Consider the following 24,151-nt stretch of genomic DNA (forward strand, 5'->3'; position numbering starts at 1 on the left):
ACTTGTTTTACAATTCATATTCTCACAGTTCCTGTCCTGAGGTGCTCACAGAATGACTTCAGAACTGCGCTCTCTGGTGACCTTTTGCCATCTTGGAGCTCATTACCTTCCAGCTTGCTTGATGTCCCAAATGCCATTTTGGGGACCCCTGGGCTCTAGCTTTCTTCTTGATATGTGAGCTACCTTTTCCATCTATCTGTACCGTCAGGAACATTGTGAGAACGTACCTTTTTCTGAAGTGGGAATGTAACTCAGCTGTTACAGGCTCTCTTACAGTAAATGGAGAAGAGTTTATTGGAGCTCCACAGAGTTAGGTGATAGTCACTGTTGAGATAAGAAACAATGTTCTTGGCTGGAACATTGTGTGCAATTCTAGAATCCACATTATCGTAGGGATGTGATAGCACTGAAAAGAGTGCAGAGGAGATTTACCTGGACATTGCCTGAGCTGGAGAGTTTTAGTTAGGAAAAGAGATTGGACAGGCTATGGTTGTCTTTCTTAGAACAGAAGCGATTAAGAGGAGGTATGATTGAGATGTATAAGGTTGTGAGGGACATTGATAGGACAGGCAGGAAGAAACCTTTCCCCTTGATGGAGGGATCAGTGACCAGGGGACATTGATTTAAGGAAGGGGAAGAAGATTTAGAGAACATGTGAGGAGAATGTTTTTCAGCCGGGGGTGAAGGGAATCTTGAACTCACTGCCTGTAAGGGTGTTCGAGAAAGAAGCTGAAAATGTGTTGCTGGAAAAGCGCAGCAGGTCAGGCAGCGTCCAAGGAACAGGAGAATCGACGTTTCGGGCATAAACCCTTCTTCAGAAAGGGCTGTTAGAGGAAGAAATGCTCATGACATTAAAGAAATCTTCAGCTGTTCACTTGCGATGCCAAAGCATACAAGGAGAATGTGAGGTCTGCAGATGCTGGAGATCAGAGCTGAAAATGTGTTGCTGGAACAGCGCAGCAGGTCAGGCAGCATCCAGGGAACAGGAGAATCGACGTTTCGGGCATAAGCCCTTCTTCAGGAAGCCCTTCTTTCCTGAAGAAGGGCTTATGCCCGAAACGTCGATTCTCCTGTTCCCTGGATGCTGCCTGACCTGCTGCGCTGTTCCAGCAACACATTTTCAGCAAAGCATACAAGGGTTTGGCCCAAGTGCTGGAAAATGGGATTAGAATAGTTAGGTGGTTGTTTCTGGCACAGACATGATGAGCAGAAGGTCCTTTTCTGAGTGATGAGCCAAGAATTGCCTGCACTGTGGTGATCAAAGGTGTCAGCTCAAAGCAGATTCTCTCAGCTACTCTCTGTGAGAGCAAGTATTACATTCCAAAGACGTTTCTCCTTAATTTATGAGTGATTATCTTATATTGGTGATCCCTGCCTCTGGGGACACACGTACGCACGCACAAGCATGTACCTCCTTCAATGTTAAAGACACTCTTACTTGGGTAAGCTGATGGTTCTGCTTTCAAACATGTGACTTTTCCGTCATAATTTGATACTGGCTCTGCCCAATCATATCGTGATTTTTCTAAGTCTCCCTCCAAACAGATTCTAGTGTTTTTCCATCCTGTTGATGTTTCTATGACTAGTTAGGCTGACGCAGACTGTGGTTCCCTGAGCTTTCTCTCCCTCCCTCATCTTCAGGAGGAGGAGGTTACATTTGCTCATTTCTAATCCTCTGGGCTGGTTTGTGTTTGTAAGGAATTTTGGAGGATTCGAACTGATATATCCTCTTTCTCCTTCCATTCCTCTTTTAGACTCCAGGGTGTCAGCCATCAGGTTTTGAGGAGTGATCTCCATTTAAGCCATAAGACCATAAGATATAGGAGCAGAATTAAACATTTGGCCCATCAAGTTTGCTCCACCAATCAATTATGGCTGATGTGCTTCTCCAACCCATTCTTCTGCCTTCTCCCCATTACCCTTGATCCTTCACTCATCAAGAACCTATTAAATACACTCTTCAATACACTCAATGCATTGGCCTCCACCGCCTTCTGCAGCAGTGGGCTCCACAGACTCATCATGCTCTGGCTGAAGGAAGACCCCTTCATCTCAGTTCGAAAGGGTCATCGCTTCACACTGAAGCTGTGCCCAGTGTCCTAATCTCTCCTAAGCATCTTCTCCACCTCCACTCTATCCAGGCCTGTCAGTATTCTGTAAGTTTCAATCACATACCCTCTCATCCTATACATCTCTATGACTCTAAGTACAGACCCAGAGTCTTCAAATGCTCCTCATACGACAAGCCCTTCATCCCCAGATCATTCTTGTAAATCTCCTCTGGGCCCACTGCTTCTTCAGAACTCTGAGGTTTAGTCCATTCAGTCTATGTGATTTATCCACCTTCAGACCTTTCAGCTTCCCCAGCACCTTTACCTTAGTGCACTCACCTCTGCCCCCGACGCTGTTGAAGTTATGGTATGGTGCTGGTACCTTCCACCGTGAAGGCTGATGCAAGTTACCTATTCAGATCCTCCACCCTTTCTTTGTTCCCCACTACTACGTCTCATTTTCCAGTGAACCAACGTACTCTGCCCCTCTCTCTTACTTCTCACTAACCTTCACCACATTGTATTTCTTTTGTTTTTATGCTGCTGCCTCATCGTATTCTTAGTATGTATAATTAGATTAGATTCCTTACAGTGTGGAAACAGGCCCTGCAGCCCAACAAGTCCACACCGACCCTCCGAAGAGTAACCCATCTTGACTCATTTCCCTATGTTTACCCTTGACTAATGCACCTAACACTACGGGCAATTTAGCCTGACCTGCACATCTTTGGATTGTGGGAGGAAACCAGGGCACCCGGAGGAAAGCCACACAGTCAAGAGGAGAATGTGCAAACTCCACATAGACAATTACCCGAGGCTGGAATCGAACCTGGGTCCCTGGTGCTGTGAGGCAGCAGTGCTAACCACTGGGCCCCCATGCTGCCCCTTCTTCTTTCTTGGGATGAATTTCTTTGGTACCTCCCAAATTATCCCTAGTAATTCCTGCCATTGCTGCTCCACCATCTCCTCTGCTAGGATCTCCTTTCCAATCAACTCTGACCAGCTCCTCCCTCACGTCTTTGTCGTTACCTTTACTCAATTTTAGTACCGTTACGTCTGATCACTGTTTCTCCCTCTTAAACTGCGGGGTGAATTCTGTTATATTATGGTCACTATCCCCCCCACAACATTCCTTCACCTGAAGGTCCCTAATCAAGTCTGCTTCATCAGACATCACCAAATCCAGAATTACCTGTCGCCTGGTGGGCTCGGCCACAAGCTGCTCCAAAAATACCATCTTATAGACATTCCACAAATACCTTTTCTTGGGATCCTCTACCAACCAATTTTCCCAGTTCATATGCATATTGAAGTCCCACCTAATTATTTCTTACACGTCTTCCAGCTCCTGCTTTATTTTCTTCTCCACATTTTGACTGCTGTTATTAGGCCTGTATACAACTCCCATCAGGGGGTCTTTCCCTTTATGAATTCTCAAACCTACCTGTTCAGATTTGACACTTTCTGACACTGTATCACTTCTTGCTATTGATTTACTAACAAGGCAACCCCCCCACCTCTGCCCACCTGCCTGTCCTTTTGATAGGATGTGTATCCTTGGATATTTAGTTCCCAGTCCAGATGTCTCTACAGCCACCTCTGTGACACTCATAACATTGAACCTGCCAATTTCAATCTGTGCTTCAAGCTCATATACATTTGTTTCGTATATTGCGTGCATTAAGGACAGCACCTTCAGTCCTGTGTTGACTGCCCTCCTTCTCATTGTTGTCCCCTTGTCTGTTGTGCCTGACATTAGATTCCTTACCCTTTCCATACTCTATGTCCAATTACTTGTTCTGGAAACTTTAATAACCTTTTCTGACCCCTCCCTACTTTCACCTCGTTTGAAATCCTTGTGACCACCCTATTTAGCGTTTCTGCCCAGATCCTGGTCCCAGTTCTGTTCAGATGGAACCCGTCCCAACAGTACAATTCTGGCCTGTCCCAATAATGATGCACATGGCTCAGCTAGTAACCCAGAGATTTCAACCTTTGAGGTTCCTGTTTTTTAATGTTGTTCCTAATTCCTGATAATCCCCAAACAGGACTTCTTGCCTATGTTATTGGTCCCAAAATGGACCACAACAATTGGATCCTTCCCTGCCCTCTCCAGTATCTTAAACTGGTGCAAGATGTCCCTTAGCTTGGCACCAGGCAGGTCATACACCATGTGGGACATGCGATTCTTTCCACATGATGGGCTATCTGTACCCATAATTCTTCCAGTTGCTTTCTCCAGTATTATTTCTTTGTGAGTATTAAGTTTTTGTTTTTTGTTTAATTGTGAGGACAGATACATTGGGTGGAATCTTATAAGGGATTGTTGCTTGTTAAACACCTTACTAATGACTCATCTCATTAATATTCAGCTCCCAACCTTGCCAAACACAACTGAACAAGGTCAAAGTTAAAAATCACACAATACCAGGTTATAGTCCAACAGGTTTAATTGGAAGCACACTAGCTTTCGGAGCATCGCTCCTTCATTAGATGGATGCTCCGAAAGCTAGCGTGCTTCCAATTAAACCTGTTGGACTATAACCTGATGTTGTGTGATTTTTAACTTTGTAACCCAGTCCAACACCGGCACCTCCAAATCATGAACAAGCTCATGGTTGAGTATTCTCAACCTGGAAACCAGAGCCAGGTATCTGGTGAATTCAGCTCATGTTGGACACTGGGAACCAATATCTCCCGGTTCACCAGCCACTTGGATCCCATATCCATAATCATTAACATTTGGCATGTGCCAGCCTCGAAGAACCCTCCATGATACATCTCCAGTCCACTTCCAGGGACACTTCAGCAAGGGCATTGTGAGCTCAGGGACATGTCTGCAACTCATGGACTCGACTAGACTATATCTCCCAGGCTCTTTGCTCACTGCCACAGTACACACTCACTCTGAGTGTGTCTACATGCTGACTGCCTTGCATTGCCTTGTTGCACTTTGACCCCTAGGCCAGCTATATCAGGCTTATGCTACTTCTGTCTTGCCTTGCAGTTTAGTGCAGACACAAAGGAAGAAAACCGGTCAGCAGGCCTCAGACAAGCCGGGGACTTAACCTTTGGTCAGGGCATCTGGTACAGTAAGTCATGGGCAGCCTCCCGTACCAGTGCAGGGACGAAGGGGCTGAGGAGCTGAATGTTGGGCAGCATACCACCTGCCTTGACCCTTCTTGCCCTGTTGGGGACTGGAGTGAAAGAGAGTCAGGGATTGAGGGAGATGGAAGTGGGGGACACAGCGATTCCAGTTGGTGCACTCGGGGAGGTGTCCTAAGTGAATGGGCAGCACACAGGGCAGGCAGGGTTAGTGCTGCCCAGGGTCAGGGACAGTAAGTGAGGAAGATATTGCTGGCAGTAGTGGGAGGGTAGAACATGAGTGTTGTTGGGAGGTGGATGCAGTCACAGAGAGAGAGAAAGTGAGAGAGAGAGAGTGTGAGCGATGGTGAGGTATCAGAGAGAAGATGGTGGCACTGACCCTGGCAGAGTGGAGAAGCTCATTGACATTATGGGGCATGCCTCCAGGCGGCAGAGCCGGGTAGCTCCTTCGGAACTGGTGGACATGGCCTTGTGTCACGGCCTCTCCTGCTGGTCCAGGTGGAAAAGGGGGTCTCCCGTCTGCCCCACTCCATCCAGCAGGAACGGTGCAGAGGCAGCTCCAGGCTAATCAAGACTGTTTGGGTGCACAGTGAGTTGAAAATGAGCATGAGAAATGTTACAGGGGCAGAGTTGGTCAGTATTTATTTGATAAGGAATAGTGAAAAATCTCATCAGGCCTCATGGGAAATCTCTCTAGAAAAATTAAGATCACGTCATTTAGCAAAAGAAATCCTAGAAACTTCATCCCACAATGTCTCTGCCATTTCCTGATTCCCTATTATAACCTCTCTTGTTCATTATTCTCCCATTAATACTTACCCTGTCTCTTCACCACAGCAATTACCAGACCCTTTACATTTTCCTGTTGACTTCCACCTTGCCTCAGTTTTAAAATTCCCATCTTGGTTTCTGAAACCCTCACATGTGAGCTCTTATCTCATTCATTCGCTTACCTGCCCCAGACCCTCTGTGTTGTCCACGTTCTGTATCCCCTTATTTGCAAGTATGAAGTTTTCCAGCTCTCTTCAGTTCTGAAGAAGAGTCAGACTCTACTCAGGGACAGGAGTAGGCCATTCGGCCCCTTGAACCTACTCTGACATTCTGTAATATCTGTCGGGCCCATATTCCTTGACACCCTTGCTTCATAAAAAGATTCAAATCTATCTCAGATTTAAATTTAAGAATTGAATTGGCATCCCCCGCCACTTGAAGAAGAGAGTTTTAAAGCTCCTACTCTTTGTGTGGAGGAGTATTTTCTAACATCTCTCCTGAATGGCCTGGATCTAATTGTTAGACCCTGCCCCGGTTCTAGAGTCTTCAACCAGTGGAAATAGTTTATCTACCCTGTCTTTCCCTAATAATATCCTGAAGACCTTGATCTGATCACCCCTTAACCTTCTGGGTGCGAGAGAATAAAGGCCTAATTTCTCTGATCTATCCTTATAACTTAACCCCTGAAGTAAACCTGTGTTAAAACATTAAAGACTGAAAGATCAAAATGTTAATTGTTTCTGTCTGAGATCTGCTGAGTTTCTCCAGCATTTGCAGTATTTTGCATTTATTAAAAATTTTATTTTCCTACTTGTGCAAAACATTCATATAATCTGTTCCATAGTTCTTGCTAGTTTGCTCTTGTGTTCTAATTTCTCCCACTTTATCACTTCTTTTGGAATTTTTGGATGAATATTAAAATTCCCCCAATACTTGAGTAACCACACCTTCCTTCATCACTTGATGCAAGCTCAACAGGTTCGTAGCCTTTCTTTCATTGTTGCTGTGTCAAACTTGTGACTTGACCACATTGCAACAGCACCTTCAGCACCTTCAGCACCCCCACAACAAGAAGTTATCTTTATGTAGCACCTTCACATCGCAATTCATCCGGAGAACCATGCAAGACATTGGGGCTGGTGGCCACTCTTGGTTTAAGAGGGTGTCTTTAGGGAGTACTTGAAGGGAAGTATCCTGGAAAGGCTGAGGCAGATGACGGCATATGTAGGCCCGATTGGAGATCCTGAGGATTTCCAGGCTATGGGGGAATGCAGCAATATGAGGGGTTATGTGAGGGGTTCAGAAACCAAGATGAGAATTTCAAAACTGAGGCAAGGCAGGAAGCAGCATTTGGGAACACCAAGTCTAGAGAGAGGAAATGTTTGGGTGAGATCTTCAGCTGTCAGTGAGTGCATACCTGTACATGAGAATAATGTTATGGAAGTGGAAGCAAACTACTACATTGATGGGCTCAGAAACTGAATTTGAGATTAAATCATACACTAAAATTGGGAAGAGGTGAGAATCTGGTTCAGTCTCCTTTTGTGGCCACGGAGAGAGACATAGTTGTTGGTGAGGAAATGGGGTTCGGAGTCAGGCCTGAACGGGCTTCGGTATGCCCAACGTTTGGCTCAGAGAGATTTCACACATACTGCAAGCCAGTTGGAGGGTGGATGACAGGTACCAGCCTTGTCAGTGACAGCCAGATCACTGAATGATTGTTTTACAAAAACATAAAGGTTTTCTTTGGGAACTCAAATCAGGCTAATGCAATATAGTCAGCCATGGTTTGACAGTGCAGGTGCCTTTGCTGTTTTGTAGTTTGTTTGATTCTTTTCCCTCGGAGATACGACTCGATAAAGTAATTTTGGTGTTTTTCTGGTGAGCGAACCAGCCTCTGTCCACTACGTGGCCACTCTGCAGCTCTCCTGCTCTCTAGCAGACTTTTCATGATTTGTGGGGAAGAGAGAAGCCAAGAGAAAAGCCCAAGGGCTATCGTGTCCCCTGTAGAGGCTGGACATACCCATGGCTGTTACTCAGCACTCTGCTCTTAACTAACTGAGCTGGCCAGGCCTACAACCTCCCACGTAACACTCTTCGTTAACATCAACTTGTCCAAACCCTGCTGCCAACTTCCTAACTGGCACTAAGCCCCCTTCTACCTACCCTGTACTTAGTAATACACCTGGATTGGCTCCCAGTCCAGCAATGCCTTCACTTTAGAATTCTCAGCAATGAGTTGAAATCCCTCCACAGCCTCAGTCCTCCAGATCCCATGACAGGATTCCCAGAGATCTGGTCTTTTCCATGTGTGCATTCCTGTACCTCCCTCATTGTGAGTGATTGCCCCATTGGAGATGGTGTCTTCAGCTGCCTGGACCCTCAGCTCTGGAATTCCTTCCACCCCTCCACACCGTTGCTTCAAGACACTGTTTAATACCTAAACTTTCTTTGACAGGATCTTGGTGACTTCTTATAAAATCTCAATGACGCTGAGCACCAAATTTTATTTGATGACCCTCCTACGAAGCACTTTGGACCATGTTACCACCTTGAAGGCATCAGATAAATAGCAACAGATCCATTACATCCTTTGCTGAAATTGTTGTTTCCTGTTGATTGCATCTAGGCTTTAAGGAAGAGACGTCAGATTGATTACTGGGGACCCTGGGGAGAGTGGGGAGAGTGCAGCCGGACGTGTGGGATTGGAGTGACATTCCGAGATCGTCACTGTTATTCTTATCGGTGAGTTATCTCTTATTTATTGGTTGCATGGCAGTGAGATGAAGGAATACACCTCCGTTGTTCAGATGCAAACAAGGGAAAAATAAAACTGTTCTTAGACAAGCAGAGCTCAAATGGCATTGCTCAAGCAGGGAAAAAAAACATCCAATCACTTCCAGTGGACTGTTCAATGCTAAATGCAATGAGAATGGACTACTCACTGTGATCGATCCCCATCAATGGGAATGGAATTGTTGATCACTCACTGTGATCGATCTCCAGGTTATAGTCCAACAGGTTTATTTGGAATTATAAGCTTTTGGAGCTCCTTTGTCAGGTTGCTTGTCATAACCTGGTGTAGGGGCAATGCTTATGTGGACAACAAAGAGAAAGGGGGGAGGGTAGGGATTCAAATCAAAATGGCGTTGGAAACCCTGTATATCTATTCAGATTCCGAAAAATACCAAAGAACTAATATGAGGAATGATAAGGAGAAATTAATTAACCAAGCTAACTGAAACAAGTTATCTACGTGTATTACAATGGTGATTGTGAAATTTTGCTGTGCAGGCTGTTGCAGTTTCTACATTGTGACTGTGACTATGTCTTCATCTGTGAGGCAGTTTGTGACATATGTGTATAATAGTCAATCTTCACATCTATTCAATGTCATTGGTATTAGACGATGGAGTGCCGCACTGTCAGAGGGTCAGTGCTGAGGGTGTGCTGCACTGTCAGAGGGTTACTACTAATGGATTACTGAACTGTCGAAAGATCAGTGCTGAGGGAGTGCCGCACTGTCGTAGAAAATAGGTACAGAAGTAGGCCATTCAGCCCTTTGAGCCTGCATCACCGTTCAATATGATCATGGCTGATCATGCCATTTTAATATCCCACTCCCACTTTATCTTCATACCCCCTGATCCTTTTAGCTGCAAGGGTCATGCCCAGCTCCTCCTTGACTATTTCTAATGAACTAGCTCCAACAATGTTCTGTGGTCGAGAATTCCACAGGTTCACAACTTGCGTGAGTGAAGGAATTCTTCCTCATCTCAGTCCTGAATGTGGAGTGGGGACTTGGGTGAACAAAGATCAAAATCACCAGGTTACGATCAGCTACCTGACAAAGGAGCGCGGCTCTGAAAGCTTGTACTTCCAAATAAAGCTGTTGGATTATAACCTGGTGTTGTGTGATTTTTAACTCAGTCCTGAATGGCATTTGTATGTGCCAGGTATTTGCCCACTCAGCCAACCTAAGATCCCCTGCAGCCTCTTACCATCTCCCCACAGCACACTCTGCCTCTCAGCTTAGTGTCATCCGCAAATTTGGAGATATTTCATTCAATTCCTTCTCCCAAAACATTAGTATATATTGTAAACAGCTGGGATCCCAGCACTGAACCCTGTGGCACCCCACTCATCACAACCTGCCACTCTGAAAATGACCTGTTCATTCCAACTCTCTGCTTCCTGTCTTCCAAACAGTTCTCTATCTACATTGATACATTACCTCTGTTACCATGAGCTTTGTTTTTACTTACTAATCCCTTGTGTGGAACCTTGTCAAAAGCCTTTTGAAGTCTAGATATGCAACATCTACTGATTCACCATTGTCTACTCTGGTCACACCTTCAAAAAATTCCAGAAGATTTGTTAAGCATGATTTCCCTTTAGTGAATCCATGCTGACTTGGACCAAATCTGTCACCGCTTTCCAAATGCTCAGTTATTATATCCTTGATAGATGGCTCCAGCATTTTCTCCACCACCCATGTCAAGCTAACCAGCTTATAATTCTTGGTTTTCTCTCTTCATCCTTTTTTTTAAAAAAGTGGGGTTACATTACCTATCCTCCAGTCCATTAGAACCCTCCACTATTTCCAGGCCATGTCCTCGGATGCACAGCATCAGGCCCTGGGGACTTATCAGGTGTTAATCCCATCAATTTCACCAATACCATTTCCTGACTAAGGGAAATATGCGTGGAAAGTTCTTTGCACAGAGGGTACTGGAATGCGTTGCCAGCAGAGGTGGTAAAGATGGGCACGATAGTGTCTTTAAGATGTATCCAGACAGATACATGAATGGGTAGGGAGCAAAGGGATACGGATCCTTAGAAAATAGGCCACAGGTTTAGATAGAGGATCTGGATTGTGTAGAATGAAGGAGGGCTGAAGGGCCTGTTCCTGTGCTGTAAGTTGCTTTGTTGTTTGTTCTAACTGTAAGGGACCAATATTTGTCTTCACCAGTCTTTTCTGCAGTCAGTTCTACTATAATGCATTAAGTCTGTTCTAGTACATTTCCATGTGAAAAGAAAATCGCATAATAGCAGCACCATTTAAACTAACAGGGCCAGAATCATATAATAACAAAGACATGCTTTAAAACTTTGAGTTTAGAAACATTGTCCCCAAATCCTGTTATAGTGAATTTGAGTTAACGAAACATACATTATAGCAGAACGAGCTGTATCTATAGAAGCTTTTGCAGTCAGTTCTTACATCTTCTGCAAGCTTACTTTCATATTCTATTTTCCTGTTCTGAATTAAACCTTTTGTTCTCCTCGGCTGAATCTTAAATTTTTCTTAATGTGCATGAGGTTTGCACAAAGTTCCCGTGTCTGCGTGGGTTTGCTCCAGTTTCCTCCCACAATCCAAAGATGTGCAGGTCAGGTGAATTAGCCGTGATAAGTTATCCATAGTGTTAGGTGTGGTAGTCAGGAGTAAATATAGGGTAGGGGAATGGGTCTTGGTGGGTTACTCTTCAGAGGGTCGGTTTGGACTTGTTGGGCCGAAGGGCCTGTTTCCACACTGTAGGGAATCTAATCTAATCAATCTTTAAAAGTGTCACAGTGTTCGGACTCTCCCAGTGATCTCCGTACTGTTGTCTGTGTTTCCTACAGCACTGATATATGTTCAGGTGAGTGCTTTATCAGGTATAAAGTGCTCTGAGGCTGCGAAATTCACTTTGTAAGACAGTATCTTCTTTCTTCTTAACTCTACCTATCCTTTCATGGAAGGAGCACTACTTGACATGCAAAATGGAAAATGGAGCAAGCGAGGAGGTTCAGATGAATACATCCTGGCCTCCTCCAGCTGCAGACTTGTCCCTGTTCTACATCCTATACTTTCAACTTGAAATATCTTGTTTACCATGTGAAAATAAACAAATGCCTCAAGTTCAAGGACAGGAAAAAGAACTTCAGATGTTGAAATTGCAGTCAAGCCCCTTCATTTTAATTGTGTTGTTAACTCAAGTATTGCTTATATAAACAGCTATTTCCTGTACTCTCTTCCATGCTGCTGTGTTCCACAATTAGGAGGCACCCAGTAGATACAAAAGAAAAGTTGCTTTTCAAAGCAAGAATTGTTAAAACACAGCCTGCAGTCAGTGCATGCAGCGAACTGAATCTTCAATGGATTCAATGTTCTCTCCGAAATGGTGTTCGTGTCAGAACCTGCCAGTGTTCTTAACTTTCCCAAGGAAGGTCGACAGAGCAGATTTAATTTGGTCTGTTTTCCTTTTGAAATGCTGCCTTTTTATTATCACTAACGTCAGCCCCTTTCTCGCCAGTCCTGATGGGAAGTATTGACTGCACTCGTGGTGTTGGACATGCAAGACCCTGTAAGGGTCACTTCAGAGTGAGCTAAGAGTTGCTGATGCTCACTGGGTTCTGGAGCTCTTGTGGTGCAGTGGTAATGCCCCTACCTCTGAGCCAGGAGGCCTAGGTTCAAGTGCCATCTACTGCAGAGGTGTGTCATAATGTCTCTGAGCAGGTTGATTTGTTAGAAAATGGAAAAAGAATAGAGTTCTTAGAGGTAAGCAACCCAGCGATTGGAGTACATTATTTCCCCAAGAAGTGAGCAATGATTGGCTGGTTTGCGTGCATTAAAAGCATTAACATCTCACTATTGTGTTATTCCACCTCAATATGCAGTTTACCCTCCCCTCTGGCTAGAAACCAGGCAGTAATAATTCCCTGTGGTACCCAGTGACTGTAGCTCAATGCTTGCTTCTCTGTGCTTCCACTTTGGAATCAAGACTCCCAGAACCCAGGTCGTGCACCCACCGTGTCGCCCCATTACCTCAAGGTCCACGTCAGTAATTCGGGTTATCCATTTCTCTCTGTCCCAGATTCTGGGGCATTTGACAGGGACGCTGTGGGGCAGCTATGGACAGCCAGTGCATGACTGAATGCTGGGCTGAGTTTCAAATATGGTTACGGCAAGAGGAAATCTGGCAGGTCCCTAATGTCCAGTACGTCTACCTATGGAGAGTGGGAGAACGTGAAGAATGTAGGGCGTAGATACTGAGGCAAGTTTGGAAGGACAACGTGAGAAAACTCTCTAGTGCTCAGCGAGAAACACACAGCAGAAAACTTGCCAAAATCCATCGACAATTCTTGATAAAATCCAGTTCTGCATCAAATTCCCAAAGGTGCTCAAACCACTCGCTTCTGTCATTATACTTAACAGATCGCTTAGTAAATCATCAGGGAAATGCAGCAGTTTGTGAATGTCTCCACATTGTCTTGAATTTAATGTGAGCTCTGTCCCTCCTACTCAGTAACACTCACTTTTACCAACTGTTCAAACTGCTTCATCAGTGGCTCATGAGAATTGCTGTCCTGATAAGACGGAAGGGCTACAGGTTTCCGCTCGTATAACTTGCACGGGATTTCATCCTCCTGCAGAGCTTGGTTGAATTTTCAGATCTTTTGCAAACTGGCATCAATGTTAAATGCACCTGTACCCAGGGGGATAGTACTGAGCCCCTCCCCAAGCCGGGTTCAGAAGTGGAATGGGTATTTCTTTGGGCTGGGGGTTTTTCAGCAAGGGATCCACTGTCTTCTCACCTCTAAGATTGGGCGGGCAGTACCCATGGGGGACCTTCCTGTACCTCCCAAACTGCTGATTCTCAGAGTTACAGAATTGTTACTGACCAGAGGAGGCCATTCGGCCCCTCGTGTGCACCCATTGAAGCCTAGAAGGACAGATAAGTGGGAACCCCACCATCAGCAAGATCCTCTCCAAGCCACTCACCATCTTGACCTGGAAGTACATTGCTGTTCCTTTACTGTTCACTGGGTCAAAATCCTGGAATTCCCTCCCTAACAGCATTGTGGGTCTACCTACAGCACATGGACTGCAGTGGTTCAAGAAGACAGCTCACCACTCCTTTCTCATGGGGCAACTAGTAAGGAGAATACATGCTGACTTAGTCAGGGACACCTACATCTCACGACTGAAGGAAAAGAAGATTCTGCCCAACTTCGGGTTTTCCAGTGCTTCCTGTGTTTTTTCAGATTTCCAGCATTTAGCATTTATTTTGAAATTTTCACTTATTGGCACTTTTAAATTGCTAATCCTTATAAGTTCCCAAACTTCTAGATTCAAGGGCTGGAAGGATAGGATCTGGCTTTAAACAGCAAAACAGCAGCATTCAGGGTATGGTTCTAGATGGTTTGTCGTATTTAGGACCTGGTGAGCTGTCTGATAACCATAATGACAACACCACTCTATCCTTCCTGAAGAAATGTGAAGCAGGAGTTGCTGTTAGACATGTTCACACAGTCCGGTTCTTCATGTCTAGCCAAACCATTAAGTGCTGAGCTATGAGTAATCGCTGCTTTCGTGAATTTATGTCTCAGTCAAGGTTGTGAGAACATGTTTAATAAAGGCAGAATTGGACGAAAGAATTAGAAAACATTACATCGTGTTACAAAGTATTTCATACAGAAGCGGAAACATTCTGCCTTCCAGCTCCCTGATAGTGACATGAACCTCCTCCCAAACTCGTTCATCCTTCTGTTCCTCAGATTGGTGGGCCTTCTACTCATGTCCATCTCTGCTATTGACCCCCTCACAACAACTACTCCTTGTGTTTCTTTACTTCATTCGTGGGATGTGGGTGTCGCTGGCTGGGCCCAGCATTTATAGCCCATCCCAGGTTGCTGTTGAGGAGGTGGTGATGAGCTGCCTTCTGGAATACCTGCAGTCCATGTGGTGGAGGTTGATGCTCCCACCCAATGCCCTTAGGGAGGGAATTCCAGGATTTTGAGCCAACAATACTTAAGGAACGGCAATATATTTCTAACTTAGGAACGGTGAGTGGCTTGGAGGGAAACGTGCAGGTGCTGGTGTTCCCGTGTATCTGCTGCCCCTATCCTTCCAGATGGAAGTGTTTGTGGGTTTGGAAGGTGCTGTCTGAGGATCTCTGCTGAATTTCTGCAGTTCATCTTTAAATAGTACACACTGCTGCTACTGAGTGTTGGTGATGGAGGGAGGGTGATGAGCACGGTGGCTCAGTGGTTAGCACTGCAGCCTCACAGCACCAGGGTCCCAGGTTTGATTCCAGCCTCGGGCGACTGTGTGGCGTTTCCACATTCTCCCTGTGTGTGCATGGATTTTCTCCCACAGTCCTGAGCTGTGCAGGTCAGGGTGAATTGGCCATGCTAAATTGCCCATAGTGTTAGGTGCATTAGTCAGAGGGAAATGGGTTACTCCTCAGAGGGTCAGTGTGGACTGGTTGGGCCGATGGGCCTGTTTCCACACTGTAGGGAATCTAATCTCAAAAAAAAACTAAGGCTGTAATGAGGTCAGGAGCCGAGTAACCCAGAACCCTGGATAGACTGAGACGTTTCTCCTTGGAGCATCAAAGGCTGCGGGGTGACCTCATAGAGGTTTATAAAATCATGAGGGGCATGGATAACATTAATAGCCAAGATCTGTTTTCCCATGGCAGGGAAGTCCGAAACGAGAGGATATTAGTTTTAGATGAGAGGGGAAAGATTTAAAAGGGACCCGAGGGGCAGAGAGTGGTACGTGTATGGAACAAGCTGCCAGAGGAAGTAGTGACAGTGGGTACGGTTACATTTAAAAGCCATTTGGATAGGTACATGGCTAGGAAAGATTTAGAGGGATATGGGCCAAATGCAGGCAAATGGGGCTAGTTCAGTTTGGACAACATGGTCAGATCAGTTGGACCGAAGGTTCTGTTTCCATGCTGTATTACTCTGTGACTCTCTGGATTTCGGTTCCACATCAAACCTTGTCTGTTTTTAACCCTGACTTTTCCTGATCCAGGAGGGACGGAGGAAGCAGTTGCATCGGCCCTTTCCGAAGTTACCGTTCTTGCAACATTCAGGTACTGTGTGACTCTCCCTTGTGTGGACGGGGCCCGTGGGGTATGGGTGGGCTTCCTGGTAACACTGGGACGGCTAATATCTACAGTCCAGGCCTAGACCCAATTAGTCTGGAGATTGAGTTGATTCTAAGAGTCAGTAAGGGATGCTGCCATTAGATATTGCAATGTCTCCCTAATGGAGACAGAATGGGAAAAGTGACCAGTCCGTCTGTTTCTCAATTTTGAGGCCAGTTGCATGTGGTGGCCTGTGGGATAAGATCACTGGATTAGTCATCCCTAACCATGGTTCATGTTCAGGAACCAGGGATTCAAATCCCACCACGTGAAATTTAGATTTGGGATAAAATTCTGGAATAGAGGGCTGCTCTAGAGTAAAAACCCTGCCTGGTTCAACAATGCCCTATTTGAGAGTTGGAGATGTTGGAATCTGCTGTCCTTCCCTGGTCTCACCTACACGTGACTCCAGACCCACAACAATATTAAGGCCCTCTGAAATGGCTCAGAGGAGGGCTATTAGGGATGAGAAGGAATGCAAGGCAGCAAGATCCTCATCTATGCACTGGAATTACATGTGTGTATGTGTGTAAGTCAGAACTGACTGGATTGTGAGAGTCCTCCTGCAGTTCGACAAGGTAAACAGATAGAACATAGAACATTCCAGCGCAGTACAGGCCCTTCGGCCCTTGATGTTGCGCCGCCCTGTAGAACCAATCTGAAGCCCATCTAACCTACACTATTCCATTCTATTCCATATGGCTATCCAATGACCATTTAAATGCCCTTAAAGTTGGTGAGTCTACAACTGCTACAGGCAATGCGTTCCACGTTCCTACTACTCTCTGAGTAAAGAAACTACCTCTAACATCCGTCCTATATCTGTCACCCCTCAATTTAAAGCTATGTCCCCGCGTTTTAGCCATCACCATCTGAGGAAAAAGGCTCTCACTGCCCACCCTATCTAACCCTCTGATTATCTTATATCTCAATTAAGTCACCTCTCAACCTTCTCTCGAACAAAAACAGCCTCAAGTCCCTCAACCTTTCCTCGTAAGAACCCCCCCACCTCCCCACCCCTCTCATACCAGGCAACATCCTGGTAAATCTCCCCTGAACCCTTTCCAAAGCTTCCACATCCTTCCAATAATGGGGTGACCAGAACTATACTCAATAATCCAAGGGCAGCCGCACCAGAGGTTTGTACAGCTGCAACATGACCTCATGGCTCCGAAACTCAATCCCTCTATTAATAAAAGCTAACAGACCATACACCTTCTTAACAACCCTATCAACCTGGGTGGCAACTTTCAGAGATCTCTGTACATGGACACTGAGATCTCACTGCTCGTCTACACTTCCATATGTTGTCATATCTTGAAGCTGCATTGCCATATTCCCCTGAACAAGGGAAAAAAAGAGTAGGGATTATTGGAATTTAAAAGGGGGAATTTAAAAGTGTTCTGTTCACTGTCTGAAGCCATTGGACAGGGCTTTGGATTCAGGCATGGTCTGTAGTTTTGAAATTACTCCCTGTGCTGATGGTGCCAGTTGGGTTGATTGTAAAATTCGAGCTAGCATAGAGGTAATGGGCCAAAGTACTGACATTGCATCCCTCACCTCTCCACGCTACCACGTTCCTGTTCTGTCATTCCTAAAATTCCACCAGCTTGACCAAGCCCAGGGGAGACCAGTTTAAGCTTTTTTCCTTTATTCTGGGCTGAGGGCAACCCCAGCTAGGCCAGTGTTAATTGCCCATTCTGAATTAGTGCAGAGGGCATTAAGAGTGAGCCACATTACTGTGGGTCTGGAATCTTGTGTCGGCCAAACTAGATAAAGATGGCTGTTTCCTTCCGCAAAGGACATTAATGAACCAGATGGGTTTTTCCTGACAATGAACAATGGATTCATGGTCATCATGAGACTTCTAAGTCCAGACTGAGGACCCTAGATTGGATGGTCAATCAGAGTCCAGTAGCTAGTCCTTATTCACAGGCACCATGTGGTACCCCCCCCCATTCCCGGTACTCAAACTGAGGAGAGACCTGGGTCAGAGGCGAGCCAAGGAACATAGGGGTCATCAGGAAGGACACTCCTCCCTCACCTCCATCCAAGGCCCTAAAGGAGCCTTCCACATCCATCAAAGTTTTACCTTCCACATCCACTAATATCATTTATTCTATTCGTTGTTCCCGATGCGGTCTCCTCTACATTGGGGAGACTGGGCGCCTCCTAGCAGAGCGCTTTAGGGAACATCTCTGAGACACCCGCACCAATCAACCACACCGCCCTGTGGCCCAGCATTTCAACTCCCCCTCCCACTCTGCCGAGGACATGGAGGTCCTGGGCCTCCTTCACCGCTGCTCCCTCACCACCAGACGCCTGGAGGAAGAATACCTCATCTTCCGCCTCGGAACACTTCAACCCCAGGGCATCAATGTGGACTTCAACAGTTTCTTCATTTCCCCTTCCCCCACCTCACCCTAGTTCCAAACTTCCAGCTCAGCACTGTCCCCATGACTTGTCCTACCTGCCTATCTTCTTTTCCACCTATCCACTCCACCCTCCTCCCTGACCTATCAGCTTCATCCCCTCCCCCACTCACCCATTGTACTCTATGCAACTTTCTCCCCACCCCCACCCTCCTCTAGCTTATCTCTCCACACTTCAGGCTCTCTGCCTTTATTCCTGATGAAGGGCTTTTGCCCGAAACGTCGATTTTGTTGCTCATCGGATGCTGCCTGAACTGCTGTGCTCTTCCAGCACCACTAATCCAGACTCTGGTTTCCAGCATCTGCAGTCATTGTTTTTACTTGAGTGAGCATCCCATCCCCTGCGTTTCTTGATGCTGGCTCCCTCAGTCAGGCACCAAGTGGCTCGCACTCATGAGGGAAGGGTAGGCAAAGAGGTGGAGTCACAAGTAAGGTTTGAAGAGAAAGAAAAAGGGCACTAGGGAGGGAAAGAGAGATTAGTAAGGAGGGGTAGGGACAAGGTGGGGAAGGAGTACAAAAAGTTGGGGCAAGGATGAAAAAGGAGTGGTGAGAGTGGGAGGGAGATAGTAGGGAGACTCTGATCTTCCTCTCCGTGACATCACTCCACTCTCCCTGACATCACTCCACTCTCCCTGACATTACTCCAATCTCTCCTGACATCACTCCAATCTCTCCTGACATCACTCCAATTTCTCCTGACATCACTACAATCTCCCTGACATCACTCCAATCTCCCCGACATTACTCCAATCTCCCGTGACATCACTCCAATCTCCCATGACATCACTCCAACCCCCCTGACATCACTCCAATCTCCCCAATATCACTCCAATCTCTCCTGACATTACTTCAATCTCTCCTGACATCACTCCAACCTCTCCTGACATCACTCCAATCTCTCCTGACATCACTCCAATCTCCCTGACATCACTCCAATCTCCAATGACATCTCTCTGATCTCCCTGACATCACTGCAAACTCCCCGACATCACTCCAATCGCTTCTGACATCACTCCCATCTCCCTGACATCACTCCCATCTCCCTGACATTACTACAACCTCCCTGACATCACTCCAATCTCCCATGACATCACTCCAATCTCCCTGACATCCCTCCAATCTCTCCTGACATCACTCCAGCCTCCCTGACATCACTCCAATCTCCCATGACATCACTCCAATCTCCCTGACATACCTCCAATCTCTCCCGACATCACTCCAATCTCTCCTGACATCACTCCAATCTCTCCTGACATCACTCCAATCTCTCCTGACATCACTCCAATCTCTCCTGACATCACTCCAAACTCCCCGACATCACTCCAATCTCCCTGACATCATTCCAATCTCCCCTATATCACTCCAATCTCTCCTGACATTACTTCAATCTCTCCTGACATCACTCCAATCTCTCCTGACATCACTCCACTCTCCCTGACATCTCTCCACTCTCCCTGACATCACTCCACTCTCCCTGACATCACTCCAATCTCTCCTGACATCACTCCAATCTCACCTGACATCACTCCAAACTCCCCGACATCACTCCAATCTCCCTGACATCATTCCAATCTCCCCTATATCACTCCAATCTCTCCTGACATTACTTCAATCTCTCCTGACATCACTCCAATCTCTCCTGACATCACTCCACTCTCCCTGACATCTCTCCACTCTCCCTGACATCACTCCACTCTCCCTGACATCACTCCAATCTCTCCTGACATCACTCCAATCTCTCCTGACATCACTCCAATTTCTCCTGACATCACTACAATCTCCCTAACATCACTGAAATCTCCCATGACATCACTCCAATCTCCCTGACATACCTCCAATCTCTCCCGACATCACTCCAATCTCTCCTGACATCACTCCAATCTCTCCTGACATCACTCCAATCTCCCTGACATCACTCCAATCTCCCTGACATCACTCCAATCTCCCTGACATCACTCCAATCTCCCCTATATCACTCCAATCTCTCCTGACATTACTTCAATCTCTCCTGACATCACTCCAATCTCTCCTGACATCACTCCACTCTCCCTGACATCTCTCCACTCTCCCTGACATCACTCCACTCTCCCTGACATCACTCCAATCTCTCCTGACATCACTCCAATCTCTCCTGACATCACTCCAATTTCTCCTGACATCACTACAATCTCCCTAACATCACTGAAATCTCCCATGACATCACTCCAATCTCTCCTGACATCACTCCAATCTCTCCTGACATCACTCCATTCTCCCATGACATCAGTCCAACCCCCCTGACATCACGCCAATCTCCCTGACATCACTCCAATCTCCACTATATCACTCCAATCTCTCCTGACATTACTTCAATCTCTCCTGACATCACTCCAATCTCTCCTGACATCACTCCAATCTCCTTAACATCACTCCAATCTCCCATGACATCACTGCAATCTCCCTGACATCTCTTCAATCTCTCCTGACATCTCTTCAATCTCTCCTGACATCACTCCAATCTCCTTAACATCACTCCAATCTCCCATGACATCACTGCAATCTCCCTGACATCTCTTCAATCTCTCCTGACATCTCTTCAATCTCTCCTGACATCACTCCAATGTCCCATGACATCACTCCAACCTCCCTGACATTACTCCAATCTCCCTGACATTACTCCAATCTCCCTGACATCACTCCAATCTCCCTGACATCACTCCAATCTCCCTGACATCACTCCAATCTCCCTGACATTACTCCAATCTCCCTGACATCACTCCAATCTCCCTGACATCACTCCAATCTCCCCGACATCACTCCAATCTCCCCGACATCACTCCAATCTCTCCTGACATCACTCCAAACTCCCCGACATCACTCCAACCTTTCTGACATCACTCCAATCTCCCATGACATCACTCCAATCTCCCTGACATCACTCCAATCTCCCATGACATCACTCCAATCTGCCCTGACATTACGCCAATCTGCCCTGACATTACGCCAATCTCCCTGACATCACTCCACTCTCCCTGACATCACTCCACTCTCGCTGACATCACTCCACTCTCCCTGACATCACTCCAATCTCTCCTGACATCACTACAATCTCCCTAACATCACTGAAATCTCCCATGACATCACTCCAATCTCCCCGACATTACTCCAATCTCCGGTGACATCACTCCAATCTCCCCTGACATCACTCCAACCCCCCTGACATCACTCCAACACCCCTGACATCACTCCAACCCCCCTGACATCACTCCAATCTCCCTGACATCACTCCAATCTCCCTGACATCACTCCAATCTCCCCTATATCACTCCAATCTCTCCTGACATTACTTCAATCTCTCCTGACATCACTCCAATCTCTCCTGACATCACTCCAATCTCTGCTGACATCACTCCAATCTCCCTGACATCACTCCAATCTCGAATGACATCTCTCTGATCTCCCTGACATCACTGCAAACTCCCCGACATCACTCCAATCGCAACTGACATCACTCCCATCTCCCTGACATCACTCCCATCTCCCTGACATCACTCCCATCTCCCTGACATCACTCCAATCTCCCATGACATCACTCCAATCTCCCTGACATCCCACCATTCTCTCCCGACATCACTCCAATCTCTCCTGACATCATTACAATCTCCCATGACATCACTCCAACCTTCCTGACATCACTCCAATCTCTCCTGACATCACTCCAATCTCCCTGACATCACTCCAATCTCCCATGACATCACTCCAATCTGCCCTGACATTACACCAATCTGCCCTGACATTACGCCAATCTGCCCTGACATCACTCCAATCTCCCCTGACATCGCTCCAATCTCCCCGACATCACTCCACTCTCCCTGACATCACTCCACTCTCCCTGACATCACTCCACTCTCCCTGACATCACTCCACTCTCCCTGACATCACTCCACTCTCCCTGACATCACTCCAATCTCTCCTGACATCACTCCAATCTCTCCTGACATCACTCCAATTTCTCCTGACATCACTACAATCTCCCTAACATCACTGAAATCTCCCATGACATCACTCCAATCTCCCCGACATTACTCCAATCTCCGGTGACATCACTCCATTCTCCCATGACATCACTCCAACCCCCCTGACATCACGCCAATCTCCCTGACATCACTCCAATCTCCCCTATATCACTCCAATCTCTCCTGACATTACTTCAATCTCTCCTGACATCACTCCAATCTCTCCTGACATCACTCCAATCTCTCCTGACATCACTCCAATCTCTCCTGACATCACTCCAATCTCCTTGACATCACTCCAATCTCGAATGACATCTCTCTGATCTCCCTGACATCACTGCAAACTCCCCGACATCACTCCAATCGCTTCTGACATCACTCCCATCTCCCTGACATCACTCCCATCTCCCTGACATCACTCCCATCTCCCTGACATCACTCCCATCTCCCTGACATCCCTCCATTCTCTCCCGACATCACTCCAATCTCTCCTGACATCATTCCAATCTCCCATGACATCACTCCAACCTTCCTGACATCACTCCAATCTCTCCTGACATCACTCCAATCTCCCTGACATCACTCCAATCTCCCATGACATCACTCCAATCTGCCCTGACATTACACCAATCTGCCCTGACATCACTCCAATCTCCCCTGACATCACTCCAATCTCCCCGACATCACTCCACTCTCCCTGACATCACTCCACTCTCCCTGACATCACTCCAATCTCTCCTGACATCACTCCAATCTCTCCTGACATCACTCCAATCTCTCCTGACATCACTCCAATTTCTCCTGACATCACTACAATCTCCCTAACATCACTGAAATCTCCCATGACATCACTCCAATCTCCCCGACATTACTCCAATCTCCGGTGACATCACTCCATTCTCCCATGACATCACTCCAACCCCCTGACATCACGCCAATCTCCCTGACATCACTCCAATCTCCCCTATATCACTCCAATCTCTCCTGACATTACTTCAATCTCTCCTGACATCACTCCAATCTCTCCTGACATCACTCCAATCTCTCCTGACATCACTCCAATCTCCCTGACATCACTCCAATCTCGAATGACATCTCTCTGATCTCCCTGACATCACTGCAAACTCCCCGACATCACTCCAATCGCTTCTGACATCACTCCCATCTCCCTGACATCACTCCCATCTCCCTGACATCACTGCAAACTCCCCGACATCACTCCAATCGCTTCTGACATCACTCCCATCTCCCTGACATCACTCCCATCTCCCTGACATCACTCCAGCCTCCCTGACATCACTCCAATCTCCCATGACATCACTCCAATCTCCCATGACATCACTCCAATATCCCCGACATCACTCCAATCTCCCCTGACATCACTCCAATCTCCCCTGACATCACTCCAATCTCTCCTGACATCACTCCAATCTCTCTTGACATCACTCCAAACTCCCCGACATCACTCCAAACTCCCCGATATCACTCCAATCTCCCTGACATCATTCCAATCTGCCCTGACATCGCTCCAACCTTCCTGACATCACTCCAATCTCCCATGACATCACTCCAATTTCCCATGACATCACTCCAATCTCCCAGACATCACTCCAATCTCCCAGACATCACTCCAATCTCTCCTGACATCACTCCAATCTTCCTGACATCACTCCAATCTCCCCTGACATCGCTCCAATCTCCCCGACATCACTCCACTCTCCCTGACATCACTCCACTCTCCCTGACATCACTCCACTCTCCCTGACATCACTCCACTCTCCCTGACATCACTCCAATCTCTCCTGACATCACTCCAATCTCTCCTGACATCACTCCAATTTCTCCTGACATCACTACAATCTCCCTAACATCAC

The 24,151-nt window shown here is 46.6% G+C and overlaps 1 protein-coding gene across 5 annotated transcripts in view; it reads left to right on the plus strand.

The window, feature by feature from the left end:
- paplna (papilin a, proteoglycan-like sulfated glycoprotein) overlaps nucleotides 1-24,151 on the plus strand; it is a 133,507-nt gene that overhangs the window by 25,367 nt on the left and 83,989 nt on the right. For 4 of the 5 annotated variants that reach the window (XM_087990192.1, XM_087990190.1, XM_087990191.1 and 1 more), the window contains exons 2-3: nucleotides 8,557-8,672; nucleotides 15,736-15,796. In XM_087990192.1, coding sequence (XP_087846318.1) covers nucleotides 8,557-8,672; nucleotides 15,736-15,796 — 177 coding nt within the window. The remainder of the gene's footprint in view (nucleotides 1-8,556; nucleotides 8,673-15,735; nucleotides 15,797-24,151) is intronic. The other variant, XM_087990193.1, reaches the window with a different exon arrangement.

The sequence above is a fragment of the Chiloscyllium plagiosum genome, unplaced genomic scaffold (assembly GCF_037043375.1).
Source record: "Chiloscyllium plagiosum isolate Xiang-an unplaced genomic scaffold, Cpla_swu_hap1 HiC_scaffold_8, whole genome shotgun sequence".
Lineage (NCBI taxonomy): Eukaryota > Metazoa > Chordata > Chondrichthyes > Orectolobiformes > Hemiscylliidae > Chiloscyllium > Chiloscyllium plagiosum.